The sequence below is a fragment of the Uloborus diversus genome, chromosome 4, assembly GCF_026930045.1.
Source record: "Uloborus diversus isolate 005 chromosome 4, Udiv.v.3.1, whole genome shotgun sequence".
Classification (NCBI taxonomy): Eukaryota; Metazoa; Arthropoda; class Arachnida; order Araneae; family Uloboridae; genus Uloborus; species Uloborus diversus.
The window spans coordinates 108,658,483-108,680,122 of record NC_072734.1 but is presented as its reverse complement, the minus strand read 5'-3'; the positions used below and the strand labels follow the sequence as shown (position 1 = coordinate 108,680,122).

Below are 21,640 nucleotides of genomic sequence, written 5' to 3'. Positions count from 1 at the left end.
TCTTCATGCAATCTACTATTTCATTCAGGGAATGAATTTTCTTTTTTAATCTTTGCACTTGCTGCTGGTTGGCTTTCAAGCATTTCTTCATCATTTCATTTTCTGCCTTCACTTCTGCCAACTCCTGTTCAACAAGTCTTAGTTTTTTTGTCTGGGCTTGCATCAGTGGCATTTGATGTTCTCGTTTGCCTTTGAGTTGGTCTCTGAAAGAAAACAACAGAATTAAATAATGAAAGTATTATTACAAGAGAAGCTTGTAAAGACAAAAATTTATTAAAGGTTATTTGAATTAAGCATATTTTTGAGTTTTTTAATTTGTTCAGTTGTGTATGTATGTCATTAATTTTCACTGTAAAAACGATTCGGAAACGTTCCTGGAAAATAATAAGCAGCTGAAGTGCCCAATTTCGGCCAGTAACATATCTTGCAAAAACGAGGAACGTTTTCCGCTAAAAACTCAGTAACCTTCCTGAAAAATCCAGAAATCTTCCCATTTAAAGCCAGTCGTGTCTCCGGAACTTCAGAGGAATCTTAAGCAGGGAGAATATAACAGCTTGGTACCTTTCTGATTAATCAAGACAGTTGTAAAAGCAGTATTGCAAAAATGGTCAAAGCTAAGCCAGAATTGCAAGTATTAAGTATCTCGCTTGAATGCAATTCTCCCAAAGCTACGTAGTCCATACTTATTTGCTCCCATTGGGAATTTAATCAGCATGGACGAGCCGTAGTCGAACGGAAGTCGATACACCTTATAAATACTCTCAGTTAATCTTTAAACTGGGAGCTAAAAATATTTTTTACAACAGAGAGAAGTCTGCATTCAGACAACTTGTAGAAATTCAGGAAACTTTTTGACAAGGATACTTGATATTTCCAGGAAGTGGATAAAAACCATTGAAATCCCGAAATGTTATGCGGAAATACTCAGGAACGTTTCAGAATTTTTTTACAGTGTTGAAAAAAAAAAAAAAAAAAAAAGCGCCTAGCGATTATTAAAGCAACATTAGTGCATGTCTTAGCTTTAAATTAACTTATTCGAACAAAACTTACTATTGTTCAACTTAATTCACAATATATAATTAAGATTAAAATGATCTTAAGTATGCTTTTATAATACAGTCGAACTTGCTTATAGCTAGCCCTGTTTTAACGAAAACTCGAATTTAGTAAGAAAATCAAAAAGATTTGGTTGGTACGCTAAGTCTATGGGAACAAAACTCGCTTTTAACGAGCAAACCCCGTTTAAAGCGAGCATTTTTTTTGTAATTCATAAAATGTCTGTTGATTTCCTCCTCAGAAAGATTATTCTATTTTTGGTTATTCTATTTTTTCAAAATTGGCATTTTGAATTAAACCGAAAGTTAGAGATATGACATAAATCATGAAAACAAGTGATGAAGCGGCACTTTTTTTTTTTGAATTCGTGAAGTAGAGGAGTATTTAAAAATTATATATAATTGTTAAAGAGAGTGTTATCATTTCCGAGATATTCTTCCGAGGATATTGTAGTGAAAGTCGAGAGAAAAAGAAAAAAAATTAAAGCGACTGCGACCATACGGACAAATATGAAGAATTTGAAGTTAAAAAGCCCTTGACATACTTGCAGAAAACCTTCAAACTACAGTAGTACCTCCTTTAAGGGACATCTCTGAATAGGGGACACCTCTATTTAAAGGACACATTTTCTGGTCAAAGTCCCTTTGAATGGGGACATTTGTGCATCAGCCTGTGATTAGTGGGACACTCAATTTAAGGGATAGTAACAAAGAAAAATTACAATTAAAAAAAAGAAAAAAAAACGTATAAATGTCCTTAGAAATATCGAATTTAATAGGAATTAAAGGTTCCCTCCCCTTTTTGTCCAAAAATTAACTGGTAAAAGTTTGCCTTGACATTGACAGGCAAACAAAGAAATAAATATTCTTGAATTCTCGTTGATTGCCTACATTCATGCTTTCCCCCTCACAGTCAATTTTTTTTTCGAATGGGTTAAGCCTCAACAGATAGTGTGCCGCCCATGACAAACTTTGTATAGAAAACTTGAAATGTGATCACTGTTTTCCGTATTGTAAATTACAGGATATCAAACAAATCCATGTAACACATTAATTCAAAATTGTAATTAATGACAATCAGTTACAAAACTTTGATACTACAAAATTTTTGCTACAGTTTCACCTTTTCACCATTAATTTTTTCCAGTTTGAATAATTTTGAATTTTATTTGGTATATATACGAAACACTTTCAATAATTCACCTGAAAGCTTATTAGTATAGTTTACTACGAAATTATTAATTACTCTGCTTGCATTATTCCAGATATCTCCGAACAAGAGGCACCTCTATTTTAAGGGACCATTTAACATCTTGGTGGTAAAAATTAAAAAGTTATCTAAAAGCGCTGCGCTGAAGGAGAAAAGTAACGGCACATGAAAAATGTTCCAATATTGTATACATGTGTAATTCAAAACAGAAAAAAAAAACAAAAGATCAACATTACTTCAACTAAAAGTTAAAAAAATAAAATAAAAAGTGTGTAGATAATTTAAAAAAAAAAAATGAAATTATAATAAAATAGCAATTGATAATTTGTTGAATCAAAAATAAAAAAACTCAAAGAGTAAGTTGTAAATAATCAATAAACATATGCATAGTTAGAAGGAACAAAATAACTGAGGGAAAAAAAGACAAAAATTACAAATAACGAAAAATGTGTTTTCACTCGGTCTAAACCCTAAAACAATAACTAAAAGCTACACAAATGGTTAAGCTTTATCCTTAAAAACACAAGTAACTAGGAAAATAAATATAATTTTTCGTTTCTTGAATTATTTTATAATAAGAGACAGAAGTAGACCTAACTGATTTTGTAATGTTGCAGTAGTTTTATGACAGCTCTTGACCTTACGCTTCTTTAAGTTCTATCGTTGCACGCATTACGAAAAAGAAACAAAGATGACTGTCAACAACAGCATTAAAAAAATCTTATGGAAAATGACATTGTTTGTTATGTTACAAAGCTTATTCCAGATATTAAAAAATTGGATAGTTCCAAAACAAGCTCATGTATCCCAGTAACTAATAGAACACAAAAACCAACTTAGTATGTGTATTAAAAGCTTTATGTGTACGTTTTTTTTGAATCACACCAATAAATTAATTTTTTTAAACGTTTTTTTCCACATCTCGCGACCCTCCCGTGGGGAGGGGGGTCCATGATTCACCATTTGAGGACCCTTGTTTTAATGAATAAAACAAAAGCGTTAGGAAACTTTTCTTTTTCGTTAGAGAGAGAGAGAGGGTTATTAAGGAGGAGGGGCGGGGGAGTTGCAATGAGATCATAAACACATTTGTTTATTTGTTACATTTGTATCCTTCAAAAGATAAAGAGAAATAACATAAAAGCCAAAAGAATCTGCAAAGCGGGTGATGTGAAAAGAAAAAGAGTCCTAGAATTTAATTCAAAATAGTGTCATGTTAATATTAGCTGTGAGTATTATTCTTTAAAATTTCAGTTTTATGCACTTTCTTGTTTTCTGTACACTATCATATTATATGTTCTAGTAATGTTTGCAGAAAATTATATTTATTTATGTTAGCATTCATCAAAGTTTTTTGTTGAATATATGCTTAACACAAAAATTGTTTTTGAAAATAATTTCTCCACCGATTAATGTGCAAAATTTGGCCAATAATAAAATGATCAGCTAAATAGTCAATTATGGCAGATTTATCATCACTTCCGATTAATCGACACATCCCTAGTTCCAATATAATACCACCCCTACCTCCGTCCTTCCTCTGACGTAACCAGAGATATTTTAAAATTGGTGTTTTAAGATTTGTAATTTTTATTATCAAATTTACTTAAAAATATTGAGTTGCACATAAAAAATTCTAAGTCTTAAACTTATCTTAGCTTTTATAAGTTATCTCTTTCTCTGAGTTTAAAAAAGAATAAATAAACAACTAAATAAAAAATCTTGAAGGGATGTTAACGGGGAGACTCTTTGCTCCATCTCGGAAAAATTGAAGGTCTGGCACTGTTGCTTCCCCCTCCCAAATTTCAAACTACAAAACAAAAAAGTGGGATGGAGAAGAGGGGGGGGGGGGTTCGGCTAAGCCTGGTTATATTGGCCCCCTGCTAAATAAAAACATATATACGCCATTGGAGTAGGCCATTAGAGTTCGTAAAAATTACCTTGTTTAAATGAGGTGGAAAGTTGAACAATGTCGGAACAGCATCTTTCTTTAAACCAGATAACGTTGAGCCATCTTCATAGCGGCTTCTTTCGAAATGATCACTGCAGATAACACTACTTTAAGAGGGATACCATGCTTCTCTTCTGACATTGTTGATCCATTTTGCCAATATATATCTGATCTACTGAAAGGAAACCTATGAAACGACAAGAAAATAAACTCATTCAGAAAGGTCAACCACAAATCATTTTATGTCAAATGCTAAATAACTGTATCACACTGCTTGCTAAATACCTTAGCAGGTATTAATTTTAACGATAACGATACTCCTAGAAATTTATTCAACATACATACAGTGGCTCCCAAAAGTTCGTACACCTACGACTTTCAATGAAATAGGGCCTTATCCCTTGGTTAAAAATTAATATTTCGGAATAGGTATTTAATTATAAGATCTATGATCCATTTTCAAGAAAACTACATCAAAATTTTTAAAAACATATTAAAACTTAAATTTTTTTTAAATCAAAAACCAAAAAGTGCCGGAAATTTTATCTCACAAAAGTCTTCGTAAGTCTTCGTCGTTTCGTTCACTTTAAAAAAATGTGTATATATTATTGAATAATCTAACTTTTTACTAAGTTATTATTTAGTAGAATATCATGCAGGGTTAAGAAAGATGAATTTTGATAAAGGATAAATTTTTGGTTAAGAGTTTAAAATTTGCTTTTTAAATATTTAAATAGCATGATTCTTTACTTCATCAAAAAATTCCAAACTACAAAGTCCTGATGCTGATATGCACCCTCACCCAAGAACACCTTCACCGTCCTGATTAACTAGTCCAACTAAGTTCTTAAGATTAAGTTCCTAATTTTTTCTTCTATTTATAATTATACAACAATATAACCAAAAATGCTAAATTCATTTTTATCTGTAAGTAAGACGTAACTCCAAAACGTTTTGAGTTTATTTATCATTGATTTTGCGACGAATAGTGTAAGTTTTCTGTTTTTAGCACGATCAAGAAAATTTCTGCAGAAAGAGGTCCCTTTTGATCCAGCTAATCAGAGAACTTGGCGAACAATTTTAGGTGAAAATTAAATGTAAAAATTTTCATTTAACTCTGCAGAAACTTTTACAGCACTCAAATGTATATTTTTCACAAATTTTTTTAACTGTAAATCTCCGATCACGCTTGGTCAACTTAGCCGGTTGACTTTTCCTTACCTTGTTTTCGTTCCAATTATTTTCTTTAAAGCATTTTATGAAGCACTTTACTATAGAATAGAATTAAATTTACTAACTTAGAGACATTTCAAACCAATTTACTGCTACTATGAGGTAAATATTCAAATTTTAAATGATGTTTCTGTTTTTTTACGAACACCAGCCATTTCAAAGTAATAAGCACAATATTATGGAAAAAAATAATAAAAAAATATCAGCTAAATGATTTTTGAGGGTCAACACAATGCAAAAATAATAAAAAAATGACATATGATAATTTTAATCATGAATTTATTCGAAAATATCTTAGTGTACGATGACTTTTGTGGCGTGTTATTTCTCTGTCTCTTCGTTTTTTTGATTCATTTCAAAAAGAAGATCCGTCAATATTTTTAAAAAAACTGCAGGGTTTTATTTAGAATGACATGAGAATGATGTGAAAAAATATTAGACTTCATATTCGAATTCAGTTTCGTGTTATTTTGGTTTTACTAAAAAATTTCAACGTGTTTGGGAGCCACTGTAAGTAGGAAACAGAGCGATTTCAGTTACTTTTAAATTTTCATTTTGAAGTTTAAACGGCCATTTAATAGGTATTTAAACTATAGCAAAGCTTTTAAGTTAAAAAGAATATACAGTTAATTATTTGACAGTTTCTGGTTCAAATGTTAATTACACACAAACTTTTCAATTAAATTTAATTTTCCACAATGCTTACATGGTGCAATTGTGCATAGCTTAAAGGAAAATATTTTATGTAATTATAATTGAAAAATGAATAGTAACAACACAAATTATTATAGGCAAAAAAAGCGTAATCGCACTTAATGATTCGGCCAGAATTAAGATTCGGCTTGGCCACTTCGTCCTCTCTCTAATTTAAAAGTATTTTCATTGCATTTGTTTACTTCTGATAAATTATCTGAAAGAGGTAATAGCTAATAATTAATATTATAAATAAAAAATGGTTTGTTGATGGTACCTGAGCCATAATAATCAAATAGTTACTATAAAGAAATGAGATGAATACTATATAACATGCTAAAACTCGAAACATCGTTTATGGATATGCATGACACATTAAATTTAAACGTACAAATAATCCCATTATAAAATTTGTATTTTTTGGGCGAAACGTTCAAAACATTGACATTATGACAACATTAAAAGTGAGCAAATAACAATAAATTATGCAGAATCAAGTTACAATGCTTATATGCATGCAATTGCTCTAATTTTTTGAAAAATAGATTTAACATACCTGTGAACAGTTTTTCCACTTTTCTTGTTCACATGTTTGTAAGAGCAATTAACAGCGCAACAGCAAGGCATGATGTAAATTCAAGAGTCGGTGTGTGTATTATACGGACATTAAAGTACAAGTTATGCATACATACTTTTTTTTTTCCTTACTGAAAACTTAAGAAAAAATTACTAGTGACATACGAAAAATAACAGCAATAAAACGAGCTGAAAGAGAATGATCTGTATGAAACTAAGCATGAGTTTAACGTCAATAGAGAATGGATCCTTGGAATGGTCTGGATATAGATATGTTGAGAAAGTGGACGCTTTGAATCAATCGTGAGAAAGTATTTTTCTGCGGTGACCAATGCTTGTTTTTCTTCTGCTTTTTATCAAAAGCATCACTTTGCTGAGGGTGTGTGTTCTTCGAATGAAACCCCCCCTCCCCCGCTTGAAGATAGTAGTACAAAGAAGACAAATGAGGCAAACACTTAAAAGGTCCTCTTTTCCCCTAAAACCGTAATAAAACTGTCCTCTTCCTCCTTGCGTTGACGAATTTTTTCCGCCCATTTCCGTGGGAAAAGTACGAAAATGGTTAAAATTAAAGGCACATTTTTGAGCCTATATCCCAATCCTTTATTTTATTATATAAAGTTGAAGGAATAAGTTAATGAAAATGTGTATGCAAACATAAAATGAAAAATATAAAATGAAATAAAAAATGCACTTTTTTAGCTGTATGAACTAAGAAGTAAAAAATAAATATCAGTAGTGAGATCCTCAGTAAGGAACCTTCCTGTATTATAATTAATGTATAGTTATATTTCTGGGGTAATGCATCGCCCTCATAGTTTATCAAATTTTGCTGTAGTACCCCCCATGAGTGAGTACGGAATAGGGGAAGGGGGGTACTCCCCCATGGGGGAGGGGTAAAGAGGGGGTCCTTGCCACAAATGTTCATGCTTTTGAACGTTTTATCTCTCCTGCACCTCAGATGAATGTTCTCTTCCCCTCCAAATAAAAATAATAAATATTCAACTGTCTAAATACTGGAAACTAATTAGGGGGGGGGGATGCTACTTCGAAAAAGTTTTAAGTGAGGGGAGGGGGGACAGTGGTCATATTTGGATTCAGGGGCGCATTTTTCCACAAAAAAATAGTTACTGCAAATCAGCAAAGTTGTGGCAATCGTAAAATAATTATGAAAACGAAACAAAACATGAAAAGAATTCGCTTAGAATTAGAAAATACGTGATAAAAGAAATGTATTTGAAATTCAGAGTGATGTTTCAGAATTAATATTTCAGAATCATTCCCTCATTGTATACATTAATGAAGGTATGACAATGAGGGACTTGCTGCAATTTGATTTCAATAGCCAGGACCCAGGTGTAATAAATTTCTGACTTTAAGCACACAAATAATCTTAAACAAGGAAGTAACAATGATTATTCACTTTTCATGCATTGTTTTATTAAACTTTTCTTATGAAAACAGCGTGGGGAATGACAAATGTTGAAAAAACGTTACCTGATTTGGTAAGCTCGGATCTCGACTTTTTTCCGCTGTTAACTATACTAAATGTGAATTCCAAGAAAAAGGAAACATGACACTTGAGTTTTAAAAATTAATAATCTGCCATTTGCCATATACCATTCTCTTCAGAAATAATTGAAAATCTTGAATCTTAACCTGTTTTCCCCAAATAGTTTGATGACTTTCAGAAAATCAAGTGCAAAATCAAGTTTTCTGTTTAGGTTTTTACGCAGCAAAAAATCTCTGCTTTGTTACATACTGTAATTTAAATAAACTTATTATCAGCATATAATATTTAGGGTAACTTTTATCTTTTGAAGTCTAGTTAAACTTTTTGGTAATTTTATTCAAATTTCTTTATTTCAACCATGATATAGGTCCATAACTTGAGTGACAATTTGATGTCCTTCCGTTACCGAAATACTACATCTCAATTAGTTCACGAAGAGCCTATGGGATATAGAAGCTAATGTTTTTTTATGCAAAGCAGAATTTTGTCCCTTGTCAAGGAGGCATAGTTAAAATTTTAATAAATATTTAATTTATATGGTTTTTAATGGTAACAGAAGGACAAAAAAATACGGTAACGGAAGGGCATTTATCTATAAGCTGATGCAGGGTAATATTTAAGAATGTTAGTAGAAAACAAACTATTTTTTAAAGTAAGTAAGCACATTAAAAACCTATATAAGTGATATTTGTGCAAAAATTATAAGTGCTTTTATTTAAGGAATAAACTTTTATTAAAATTTTTTAATGTTTCGTGATTTTATTTCTTCTATTGCATGAAATGAAAATCATGAAAACTACACTTAAAAATTCCTAAGCATGTGAAAATCATTTTGGTATGACATGTTTGTGATATGACGAGCCAATTCCAGCAGAAACATTTGCTTGCAAACTTGAAATTTATATTTTAACGATACAATATTGAAATTGCATTCAGATTTGTTGCCACAAGTCACAAGAGAGGACTGCTGAGAGCATTGATTTAACTGTTAAACGTACTATGAAAGGATCAGTAAATTCAAAGATCAACTTTCAAAAAGATGGAGTAATATCCATTCTCATCACAAAAAACGCACTATTTGAACCCTGTAACAAGTTATGTTATTGAATATAGTAAGTACTTCAAGAAATCGAAGGAGATTTCACTTCAAAGTCAACAGACTGAGGATAGTTATAAATAATGTTAAAAATGAAGATCAGATCCTGATTACCACAGAGGCACAGACCCCTCCTCTTTGATTTCAGGGGGCCCAAAATCCCCCTAATTTATCATAGTAATTAAAAATAAATGATAATTTCACTCAGAAACTAGAGCACAATGATATCATTGATATTTTTGCAAATGCTAAGACAAGGAAAAAGAAAACCTCTTATTTGTTAATAAAATATCCCCTTAAAAATTTGATATCTTTTGCAAATCCTGAAACCCACTCCCAGTTTATTCTGTATTTACTATTAATAGTTATATCATAGATAATTTTTATGTTTACGGTTTACGGTTAAGGGCAAATTTTAACCACATCTTATATAATTATAATGTATTATCTCTTCTACTTTTTAAACGTACCTTTATACTATATTGTGATATGAGGTACCTCCAAATTTAGCACAACTGTGTTAATACGCAAGTATTGAAACATTTTATTGCTTCTTTAATAGCATAAGGGGGAATATATTGGGAGGGGGGCCACAGAATTAATTTTGTGTGCCAGTGTCTTCAAACATTTTGGGCCCCTCCGCGGGGGGGAAGGGGGGCTGAAACAGAAATGTTCCCCATGTCCAATATTAGAATGAATGGGCTCTGATGAAGATACAGCTGAATCAAAAACACCAAATCATAAAAGAATATGCCAAATGATTCATTAATGTTTGGACAAGTTTTGTTAGCTGGATGGAAAGGAAAGAAATTAACAAAGAGCAATATTTTTGACAGGTACTTCATATAGAAGATAAAGTAATACAAATAGCTTGTTTGAGAATGGATAATAGTATGGGAATGATCTTTGTGTTTCCTGAGAAAGAATATAAATGTTCTATGGATTCTGATAAAATTATTGAGTATTTAAAGAATTCAGAATTGTGACAGATGGCTCAGGCTTAGGCATTAAATATCATTGTTTCAGACTGCTGTATCAGCTGAATAAATGTTTTTAAGTTGAAATTGACCAAGTTTAATTGCTTTGGACTCCTTGTTCTTCTGTTACTGTCCTTCCGTTTCCCTTAACAAACGCATAGTTTATATTCTTAAAATAATTATTTTTTAAAACTAGAGGTGAAATTAAATGATTGAACACTCCCGTATGTTCTCTAATTTTTATAGAATTTTCCATTTTATAATTTAGCTGAACTTTTGGGGAGAACATGATAGAGTGAAAATCATGTCGCAAAAATGTCCTTCTGTTACTGTTTTTTAAATTTGATTTAAAAAAAAAGCAACAAACGAAAAATTCTTGGCTTTGGCATTTTAAGCAACTTACTATGATGTATAAAAATGTCTACGCATCAGTTTTTGAAAAAAATATGTAGTTTGATAAGCTCACAGACAGAAATACATCGATTTTTTTTTCCAAAAACCATTCTTCCGTTACCGCTTGAATTCACCACCTCAACATTTTATTATTTTAATGCTATTCAGAGGGCTAATTTACTATTGTGATGGAATGAAGCAGCTCACTGGAGACGCAAGCTTATTATAGTAAGCAAAAAATATTTGTGTGAAATTATTTTTACTTTTATTATCTTGTTAAACTGTAGCCTGAAAAGCATTTAAACTTCTAAAAATATGTGTAAATCATAAAACATTCGTAAACATAAAGAGGGCATTTCTGTGAGAATGACCCAAAAATAGGATGTTTATGCGCTCATTGTCAAGGTTATTTAATTACATTACATTTTAAATAACTTTACTGTTTAGATTAGACCAATTCTAAAATTTAAAACGATCTGGCAACTAGTATTTTTTGACCCCTGAATATATGTATTGTTGACACTAGTGGATTAAATTAACTATTTTTTTCAACAGTTATTTACAGCTTGCTGGAATTCATGTTTTTATATTTATTTTGTATTCCTGATTTTATAATTATTTATATTGTCACCAATAATGTTTTGCAATGTTTATTGGAGTAGTTTACTGTTCCAAAGAAAAAATATACATTTTCAAAATCAATGACACTGTTACTAGAGCCGAAATCATTGATAAGTTAATTCCAATTTTTTTAAAGTTTCAGCCTTTAATTTTTTGGCTTAATTTTAAATATTTTCTATTTTGGAAGGGTGCAGCTGCTCTCCCTTGCCTACTCTATAGATACGCCCATGTATGTATGTGTATATATCTATCTTGTATTAAATTGCTACATAACCTCACATCTTGATGCACTGGTCACCGCGAGTCTTGTAGCTCCAAAACAGGGGTGTACAATTTTTTTTCTTTCTTTTCAAATGTGCACTTTAATAACATTCCTGTTACATCTTTGGAAAGCAAAATTGAACTTTCATACGCAATCAATCGTTTGTCCCCTCCAAAATGTCCCCTCGGCCTGATAATCGTTGTGTTAAAATTTTCTTACATTTTTTTTAGAAAGAAAACGTGCCAATATCATTTATGTGAGTCAAAACATTATCTAAAAGTACCTTTGAAACCATTTTTTTAAAACATAGTAAAAGGTGACTTATTATAGCACGAAAATATACCACATTGATCAATCTAACAGTTTTTCAAAACCATGACATAAGATAAATGAATGTCTTTGTGCTGAAAGGTAAAGTAAGAAGTAACAACGTCAGAAAGCACAAATTGCAGATTACTGCAGGCACGTGTTTCAGCGTTACAAAGAAAGCCTTCATCAATGCAAAAAAAATGAGCTTGTGGATAAAAAGACATCCGACAAAAGCTTTTGTCGGATGTCTTTTCATCCATAAGCCTTATCATCCATTTTAATCCTAAGCTTTTATTCAAGCATGCGATTAGTGACGAGGGAAAGATCACTGATTTAAAAATTTTATCGGTTGCCAGTTTCTGTTAAATAAACAAAATACTTCTTATTTCAGCAAGAAAAGCTTTGAAAAAGATTTAAAATTTTCCCTTGATCCTACTTTTGGGGGTAGCAACACTTGAAAGTTTAGTTACGTTTCCTTTTCCGTGCTGTCCTGTGTTATTTAGAGAAAAAAAATCATTTAAATTTTGACATATTGACTTTTCCGCAAACACGAATTGCGATTGGACCCTACTCGTTGAAGTTGTATGTTTCTACAGATGGAATGGAAATGGTAAAGAAATCTGCACCCGTCCTATTATGACTCATGATTTTCCAGAATAGATAATACGAGGCATATCCATGTAAAATAAAATAGTGATATGGATGCAGTAATTAAGATTGTGATTTTATGGCCGATATTCACCAGTACATTTATCATAAAGATTATTTACAGTGTATTACGTTATGTATTTTTATTTCTTATCAGTGTTAACTGATGGGAATGAGTAATCGGGAAATTTTGAATTTAGATAGCTTTATTGTTTAAATTCATCCATACAGGTGTTTTCGCCTGAAAAAACGCAATTTTTACCCAAAAAACCTTCTTTTTTAAATGTTAAGTCTGCTTGAGTTAGGCCCTGAAAAAAAAATAATAATTATAATAATAAAACCAATCCGCCGACGATTTGCAACTATGATGACGAAAATTTCGCTCTCTAAATAAATACTAAAAACAACCATCGTCATGGTAGTTTGTTAAAGGAGAGTAACATCCTTTTTGGTGAAGCGAGGATAGTATATAATTCGTTATTGCTAAAAAAAACAGCCCTGAAAAAAATATAAATAAAATCAAACCGCACATGGTTTGTAACTATGAAGAAGAAATTTTCCCACCTAAATAAGTACTAAAAACAACCATTGTCATGGAAATCTGAAAAATCAGAGCAACATCAAACTTGGGAAAGTGAGAATAGTACGCAATTCGTGATTGCTCAAAAAAAAAAGTATTTTATTTTATGTGTTTGGACTGACCCGTTGATAGCAATCGAAAGAACACATTTTTCCTGCTTATGAAAGCATTCGTTTGGGACTTTAGATTCATATTGAACTGAAGTTATAAAAAACCTTTCTCAAGTAAGTTTCAAGAACAATTCTAAACCTTTATTTACGCAATTGGTAACGATTTCATTATTGGCACACAATAGTAGAAAGCTTAATCATTTAAAATTCTTATCTACTGTCAATTCTTTTGAGTTAACAAACAAAACACTTGTAATTGGTTTTAGTAAGGGATTTTCAATTTTCTCTCATGATTCTGCTTTTACGACTAGCAAAACTCAGTAGTTGTGATTATCTTTCTTTTTTGCTTGTTTTTTCATTTCTTATAAAAAAAAATTTGAATTTAATGCGCGCTTTTTCCCGCGAGATTCATCTGAAAATGAGCTAAGGCAATCGAGGTCGCGATTATTTTAATTTTTTAATTTAATATAAGTTCCTGTACTACTAACTACTGTAATATATTTCACGTAAAATATAAGTGTCAAGTCCACCCTTTATGGTTTTACAACAGGATACGGTACACAACACAACAATACTTCATTTAAGTTTCATTTGCATCAATTATTTTCTTTTAAGAGAAAAGCAAAACTGCCAGTCTTCCCAAAAAGCGCAGCTATTACATAACTGGTTGCATCCAATGAGATCAGCGATCGCATCCTCGTTAACACGCCCTTCAGTGCATCAGCAAAAATCGTAATGCCAGCGAAACAGCGATAATCTTACAAATCTAGTCTTCCGCTCTACCCCGTTCGCCCGCCAAGCGAGCTCAAGTTTCCACTATTGTAGCTTCACTCCAGAATAGTATATAGAGCTCACTGGTTCACCCCCTTCAAATGAAAACCCTGGATTCATACTTGTCATGATTCACTAATTTCACTGTGTTGGTTTGGCTCATTTTTGATAAAGATAGCAGGTCTGGTTTGTGAGGTAGGCAATCTGTGCCACCACCTGGGTCAGTAGAGTTTAGGGGTGGAAAATTTGACATTGCCAAAAAATAAAAATATACAAGCTAAAACTGCACAGAGCTTCTGCGCCCCAGTATATACTCTTCAAAATTAATAATAATAATAATAATCTAAGACAATACACAGCCTTTACATAATTTGCATAGTTTTGCAAGACAAATTTGACTGTCTTGACACTTTGTAAATTTTTTATGAATTGATTTCATTTTCCCAGTTTAATATGTGACAAAACCTACATCCGAGTTCTATTACTATACTTGAAAATATTTTGATTGCTGACAAAATTGACTATTGCACAATGTTTTTCGCCATGGCCATAGCCAGAATTTTTTTTAGGATTTTACTTCTGAAAACCTTCAGAGGAAAAGTTGCTTACCCACTCGAACTCCCCCGAAGTGGCCAAATATAGCCTATAATAATAACATTTTTAAATTTAAATTTCAAATAATTTTTTGTATGAAACAACTCCCTCCTTTCCTTCCTAAAAATACATTTTTACGATAGCCTTAAAATGCATTTTTAGGAGGGAAAGCGGTCAAATCTCCCACCCTTTTCTTTGATGTCTCCAAAGATAGCTTAAAATTGTGTTTTAAGCCTCAATGTCAAGCCAAGTGCCATTATGTTTTGTGATCTCAACCTCAAATTCTAGAGGATTAGCAAACTATGGTCCTAAAGACAGTTGCTGCTCATTTAGATTTTATACGTTCCACCAAAGGTTTTAAAAGTGTTAGATTTTTTCTTTTAAATTTCATGTATATAGGGAAACAAACCAAATCTTATTTGTGTCAAAGCTTTATTTTTCTTTTAAACTCTAGTTTTGCAGATTATGTTATCTTTATTATTATTGTCACTAAGGGGTGGGATGGCAAACTTATGAACATCAGCTAGTGCAGCAGAACTACTAGTGCTGGCCCTGAAGTTAGTTTATGTTTAATAAAATAATTGCTAAAACTAGTGTTCAAACCTTTGAGAGCTAGTTTTAAGCGATATGAACATTATTTTATGTACTCAATCTTAGATCTCAGTTCAATTAAACATTTTCAATGAAGTTGAAAGGATCATAAAAAAACTGGATTTGCAGCACTAATGCAATTTAAAAATGCCATTCATAGATCACACAAGCTTCCAATAAGCATTTTGTGATGATAATCTAAAGGGGGAAAAAACACATATGATTAAAAACAAAAGGTGAAAAGAACCATGATAAAGATATCACACTGCAACATATGATGAATGCATTAGATATGACATTAAGACAAAAACCTGCTGCAAGTGCAACTGCAGTGGCAGCGAGATTATTTCCTGACAGTATTTGAACACCACAAGGCAAACTTCCAACAGTCTTTTTTACTTCTGTACATATGCGAGTCATCACAGCAGTAATTTCTGGTCCAACTTGATCACCGGAAACATAAGGCACATCAAACATGTTTTCAACAATTAATCCCGCCTAAAAATTTACGCAAATAATTTGTAGAGATGTAATCTAACATGCCAAAACAATAATAATAAAGATAGCCTATATACAAATGAATAAAATTCAGATACATGTGCAGATACAGAATACATTTCTCCTTTTTTATACCATATTTTCCTGCACATAATTCGCAGATTAAAAAAGTGTCAAGTTCATTAGGTGTGCATTATACAAATACAAATGTGACGACCAGCAACAGGTTCTGGGCCCAGCTAGGCTAGTCCTAGTGAATTAATTAGTCCCCAATGAAGATCAATGGCCCTCTTAAAGCTATCCACCACCTTGCTCATTACTACCTCTTCCGGTAAGCTGTTCCAAGTGCCCACGCGACCCTACTAAAGTAGTACTTTTTCCTGATTTCCAAGTTAGCCTGAGATTTAAATAGCTTAAAACAATGACCCCTCGTCCTGCTTTCCGTGCAAAAATTTAATCCTATTAACATCTTCCATTTTGATAAATTTAAATAACTGAATTATGTCCCCTCCGACTCTCCTTTGCTCCAGGCTATACATATTAAGCCTATTAAGTCTGGTATCATAATCTAAATCTGAAAGTCCCCTTACTAGTCTAGTTACCCTTCTTTGAACCCTTTCCAATACAGAAATATCTTTCTTCAGATAAGGCAACCAAAACTGAACAGCATACTCCAAATGAGGTCTTACTAAACTCCTATAAAAAGACAGAAGAACCTTCTTAGACTTGTTTGAAATAGATCTATTGACAAACCCAAGCATTTTGTTGGCTTTGTTACTCGCAATGCTGCACTGTTCACTAAACTTGAAGTTCTGATTTATTAAGATACTCAGATCCATAACCTTTTCTGCCTGACTAATGACTGAACCCTGTAAACGATAACTCATATGCTTATTTCCATGACCTAAGTGTAGCACTTGACATTTCCCTACATTTACTGCCATACCCCATTTATCCATCCACTTAGTAATATGGTCTAAATGCTCTTGAAGCTGTTCTACTTGTTCTTCATTTTTGACAATCCCCATAACTTTTACATCATCAGCAAAACTATTCATGCTTCCAGAAATATCATTGATGTCACTCATAAAGATAATAAACAAAAGAGGCCCGAAAACTGATCCCTGAGGAACCCTGCTTAAAACATCACTCCATTTAGAATTCCTCTCACAACTACTCTTTGCTTCCTACCACTGAGTCAATTTCTAGCCCAAAGTAAAGTTTTTCCTCCTATTCTTATGTTAGCTAGTTTGCTGAGAAGAGCAACATGCAGTACCTTGTCAAAAGCTTTTTCAAAATCAATATAAACAACATCCACACATTTTTTGTTATCTAAAGCTGAGGTAACCTTGTCGTAGAAATGCAATAAATTAGTAGCACAGGATTTACTTTTCCTGAAACCATACTGCAAACTAGTCGACAGACTATTAGTCTCTAAGAAATTCATGATCTTAATTTTGATCAAAGCTTCGAAAACCTTACAAATCACTGAAGTCAAACTTACAGGTATATAATTCCCCGCATTACCATTAGACCCCTTCTTGAAGAGTGGCATTACGTTAGCCAGCTTCCAGTCCCCTGGCACTGTCCCCGAGTTATAAGAAGCATTGAAAATATTTAAAATAACATCCATTAATTCCTCTACACATTCAATTAAAATTTTTGGAGAAATATTATCTGGTCCAGGGGCTTTAGTTGCTTTAATCTTTTTCAAATGAAATAGAACCTCCTACCTCGAAAATACAAAATCCTCAAGCTGTATAATAGCTTGTATCTTGTTAGCGTCAACTGTTGAGATACAGTTATCGTTAAACACACTGGGGAAAAATTTATTTAGAACATTTGCAATATATCTATCATTTTGGATTAAATTTCCATACTCTTCAACCAATGGCCCTATTTGAGTTTCAAGCATTCCCAGAATTAGCGCAAGCAAAAAACTTTTTCGGGTTCCCAGCAATGTCATCCTGCTAGCCGTTGCTCCGATTCCCTTTTCTGAATCATCTTCTTCATTTTCTGAATCATCATTTCATCATTTCACCCCCACACCCAAAACAGCCACGATGAAGTGAAAACACGCTGGATCACCGACAAGGAAGAAGTTTAAGGTTACACTTTCTGCCGATAAAGTGATAGCAACCGTTTTCTGGGATACGACTGGTTCCTAATTGAATATTTGGAGTATGGCCATACCATTAACGCCGATCGCTATTGTGCCACCTTAACGAAATTGTGCGAAGCCATCTGACGCAAACAGCCTGGATTACCGATGAAAGGCATCATTCTTCTGCATGACAATGACTGGCCCCATACAGCTTGCAAACTCAGGAATTACTACAAAGATTCAAGTGGGAGCTCTGAAATCACCCCCTACAGCCCCGACTTGGCTCCCAGTTACTATGTCCTTTTGTATGCAGAAAAAGACTTTTCTTGGAATTGGACATTTTTAATGGCCGAGGGGGCAAGCAATGAATAGCGATTCTGATGCAGAAGGCAATAATGAAACTCACATTAAAATTCCCTTTTTCAAATGCCTTACATGGCCTGGAAACTGTAAAAAAAATATCTCATGCTAGACTTAGATAAAATGAAAAGCTTTTTGCAAACACAAATCCTAACTAGAAAATTTTCTGCAAATAATTATTCTGCCTAACTCACACTTGAATAAAGAATTAAATTTGTATTCAAATGTGAAAGAGATATATTTTTTTTTACAATCACATATAGTTTGTGCTTATTTTTCACCAACTGAAGAAAACTGCCAAAACCATTATTTTTTTCACACATGTGCTTTAAAAGGCTTTTGGAGAAAGACTTTAACAGAAATAAACTGGGATTTTTTTTTTTAATTCCCTTTTAAAAAAGAAAAAACGTTAGCAGTTTGAAAAAAAAAATTCTGCAGAGCCAAGAATTTTCTGCAAACTCTGTTAGCACGTTCGTCTATATAATGCAAGACTGCTCATGCTCATGCAGCAGGCTGTAAATGACGCAGTATTTTCTTCTCTCCATAAAGTGGAAAGAGAACTATTCCAAGTCAAGTATCAAGGAAATTATCAAATGTCTACTACACAGTACATACTTTCAAATTAACTAGTGTGTAATAAGTTGCGGAATACTGAATAAAAAGTGTACACTTTCTAATCAAGGATACTTTTGTACAGTTGCTTATTAGTGCTTTTAAATACGGTAAGTGCATTTTTTTCTCAGCCCAATATTAGGAATAGCCCTGATTTAAAGGGTTAAAGTTTCGGTTCCGATGAATTTATTAAATCAGTGTCTAACTGTATGAGAAAGTTAGATTGCTTTTAGCAGAACATCAAAAATCAAACAGGTCACTTAAGAATTTAGTGTTTAACATACAAAAACAAAACACTTTTTTGCATAAGAACATGAGAAAAGAGTTTTTATTACCACGCCAGATTCTTTATATATTTTAGCTTCTTTACAAGCTAAGTCTACAATTTCCTGAACAGAATGCACTGAATTGGGAGTTCCTGAAATAAATTTTGAGAACAATTACAAACAAAATGAAAAATTTATTCACTAAAACTGCAAAAGTGAATGCAATAAATATGAGTGTTAAGGAACAAATTTTTTTGCAATTCCATAATAAAAGCATTGATACCTTTCATGAATAAAATAAACTACATTAGTTTACTAATTTACTGATAGGTTCATAACCTGAAATTGGGTTTAATAATTGAGGCAGTGAGAAGCAAAGGGATATAAGTGGCCAATTTTTTTTAAAAAATGGAGATAACCAGTATACATGGTAAAAGAAGTTCGCCTCTGTTTTGGGGCAAAAGATGGTACTAGTAATTCTAGTAGGTGCTGCATTCGGTAGGCGTGAGAAAACATTTTAAGTGAAAGCCTACCAAGAATCTGAACTTTAAATGCATTTTACTTAGCTTTTTATAAAGTCCACTCACATCCCTTTGCTGCTCATTGCCTCAATTTCACATTTTAGCTTACATTCACAAAAGTAACATTATTGTTTTGGTTCTGAAATTTCATGCTTTTAAAATCGCTGTATTTTAAATGAACACTAAAGAAACAAGTGCTGACACATTCTGGTAAAATTTCAGTGTTCCTATAGGGGCGCCAATACTTTCTACCCCTAAAGTTCATCCATCTCCTGTACATATTTACATTAAAATCAATTAACAGAATCCAACTCATATATCAGCCGATGTTTACCTGGTAGGGCTTTGGTATGAACCATACCAATAACAGCACATTTCACAGAATGAAACAGACTGTGAAACCGAGACATGTTTACTATTGTTAATTCAGAAAGGTATTTTGAAAAAAATCATAAATTCATCGAGAGAGTTCATATTAATTATTATCTTATCATTTCAAAAAGCAGTCGAATTTCGTCCCATTAAGAATTTTTGTTACAGTCACAGTTGTCTCTTTTTTTTTCATATGATGTTCGTGTTCGAATAGAGTTACCGGTTAAGGGAATGAGATGGTGTTCTGAGAATTTCTGGAACTTTTAGGGACTCTACCCGTAGCTTAACTCCCACCCCCCAAAAAAACATATTAATGGAACATATCCCCAAGCTTCAGCATCTTTTTAAGAAATCAATGAATAAATACTCAAATAAAAACATCTAACATTATTCTTTCAAACAATATTATAAATAAAAGTACGGTGGGGAAAATACTCAAACTCCGACCAACGGCAGTTCATTAACATCATAAAAATATGTAATAACACTTTTTTTTAAATTAAATAAGTATATCAACAATAATACACTAACAATAACACAAAGTATTTACCGCTAAAAGTGATGAGAGATCGCGATTGCGAAGCTGTAAACAATGGCGGCATAGCAAGCCAGAAGTTGTTTACTGAAAATGAGCACTAGGATTCGGAGGTTGCCGAAGACAAGGCAAGGTGCAACGAAAAGTAACGATGAGTAACGTTTCTTTTGCAACTGATTGTCAACGTTACAAATTTAAGAAATTTGCGACGTGATGTAACGTTTCAAAATTACGCTTTTTGTAACGAATCGATTAAGCAACGTGATATCACGTTGTGTGGGAAACGGTAACGATGTTTCAACTAATCAACGTGATGTAACGATGACGTAACGTTTCAGTGTTACTTGGGAAGGTGCAACGAAAAGTAACGATAAGTAACGTTTCTTTTGCAACAGTTTGTCAACGTTACAAATTTAAGAAATTTGCAACGTGATGTAACGTTTCAAAATTACACTTTTTGTAACGAATCGATAAAGCATATCACGTTGCGTGGGAAACGGTAACGATGTTTCAACTAATTGCAACGTGATGTAACGATGACGTAACGTTTCAGTGTTACTTGGGCCAGTAAGCAAAATATCTTGTCTCAGCATTGCATGAAGAAAATTTTTAAGCGTACCCCCTCTAAAATTATTTTCTGGTTAAGCCAAAGCTGCAAATTGTAAACTTGATGCATTACAGAGGATGACTAACAACATAAAGTAACATTTAATAGACAAGACTACAAGATACATTCATAATTTTGTAATAAGCTATTCTACCAATATATTCAAGTATTGTTGCCGCTGTGGCACAAAAACAATAAAACTAAATTTAGTCAAGGCTTATGTTAAGTGCAATAAACAACACTCCCCCTCACGAACATAAGCTTATAAGTCCAAGTCCTTGGCACAATATTTTAATTCTATGACCATTAAGAGCTTTAGTTAATAGATCTGCCAGCATGTCTTCAGATTTTTTATAAGCTATCTGAATTTCATTTTTGGCAACAATATCTCGGATGAAATGTTCTTTGACAGAAATGTGCTTTGATCTTGAACCTATGATTGGATTTGATGCAAGCTTCTGAGCTGCTTGATTGTCATTGACAGTGGTGGCGCTAGGAAATCCCCGACAGGGTGGCAAACTTGCCCGACAGGGGGGCATAGCCAAATTTCACTTTGCAAGATTCCCCCCCCCCCCAGAGCCTGATCAT

The 21,640-nt window shown here is 32.7% G+C and overlaps 1 protein-coding gene across 1 annotated transcript in view; it reads right to left on the bottom strand.

Annotated features, from left to right (window-relative positions):
- LOC129221636 (uncharacterized protein F13E9.13, mitochondrial-like) overlaps positions 1-20,077 on the bottom strand; it is a 42,300-nt gene extending 22,223 nt beyond the window's left edge. The window contains exons 1-3 of the mRNA XM_054856161.1: positions 19,873-20,077; positions 19,087-19,169; positions 15,489-15,675 (exon numbers count right to left, since the gene is read on the bottom strand). Of these exons, the coding sequence (XP_054712136.1) occupies positions 15,489-15,675; positions 19,087-19,169; positions 19,873-19,948 (346 nt within the window). The 5' untranslated portion in view covers positions 19,949-20,077. The remainder of the gene's footprint in view (positions 1-15,488; positions 15,676-19,086; positions 19,170-19,872) is intronic.
- Between the last annotated feature and the right edge of the window lie 1,563 nt (positions 20,078-21,640).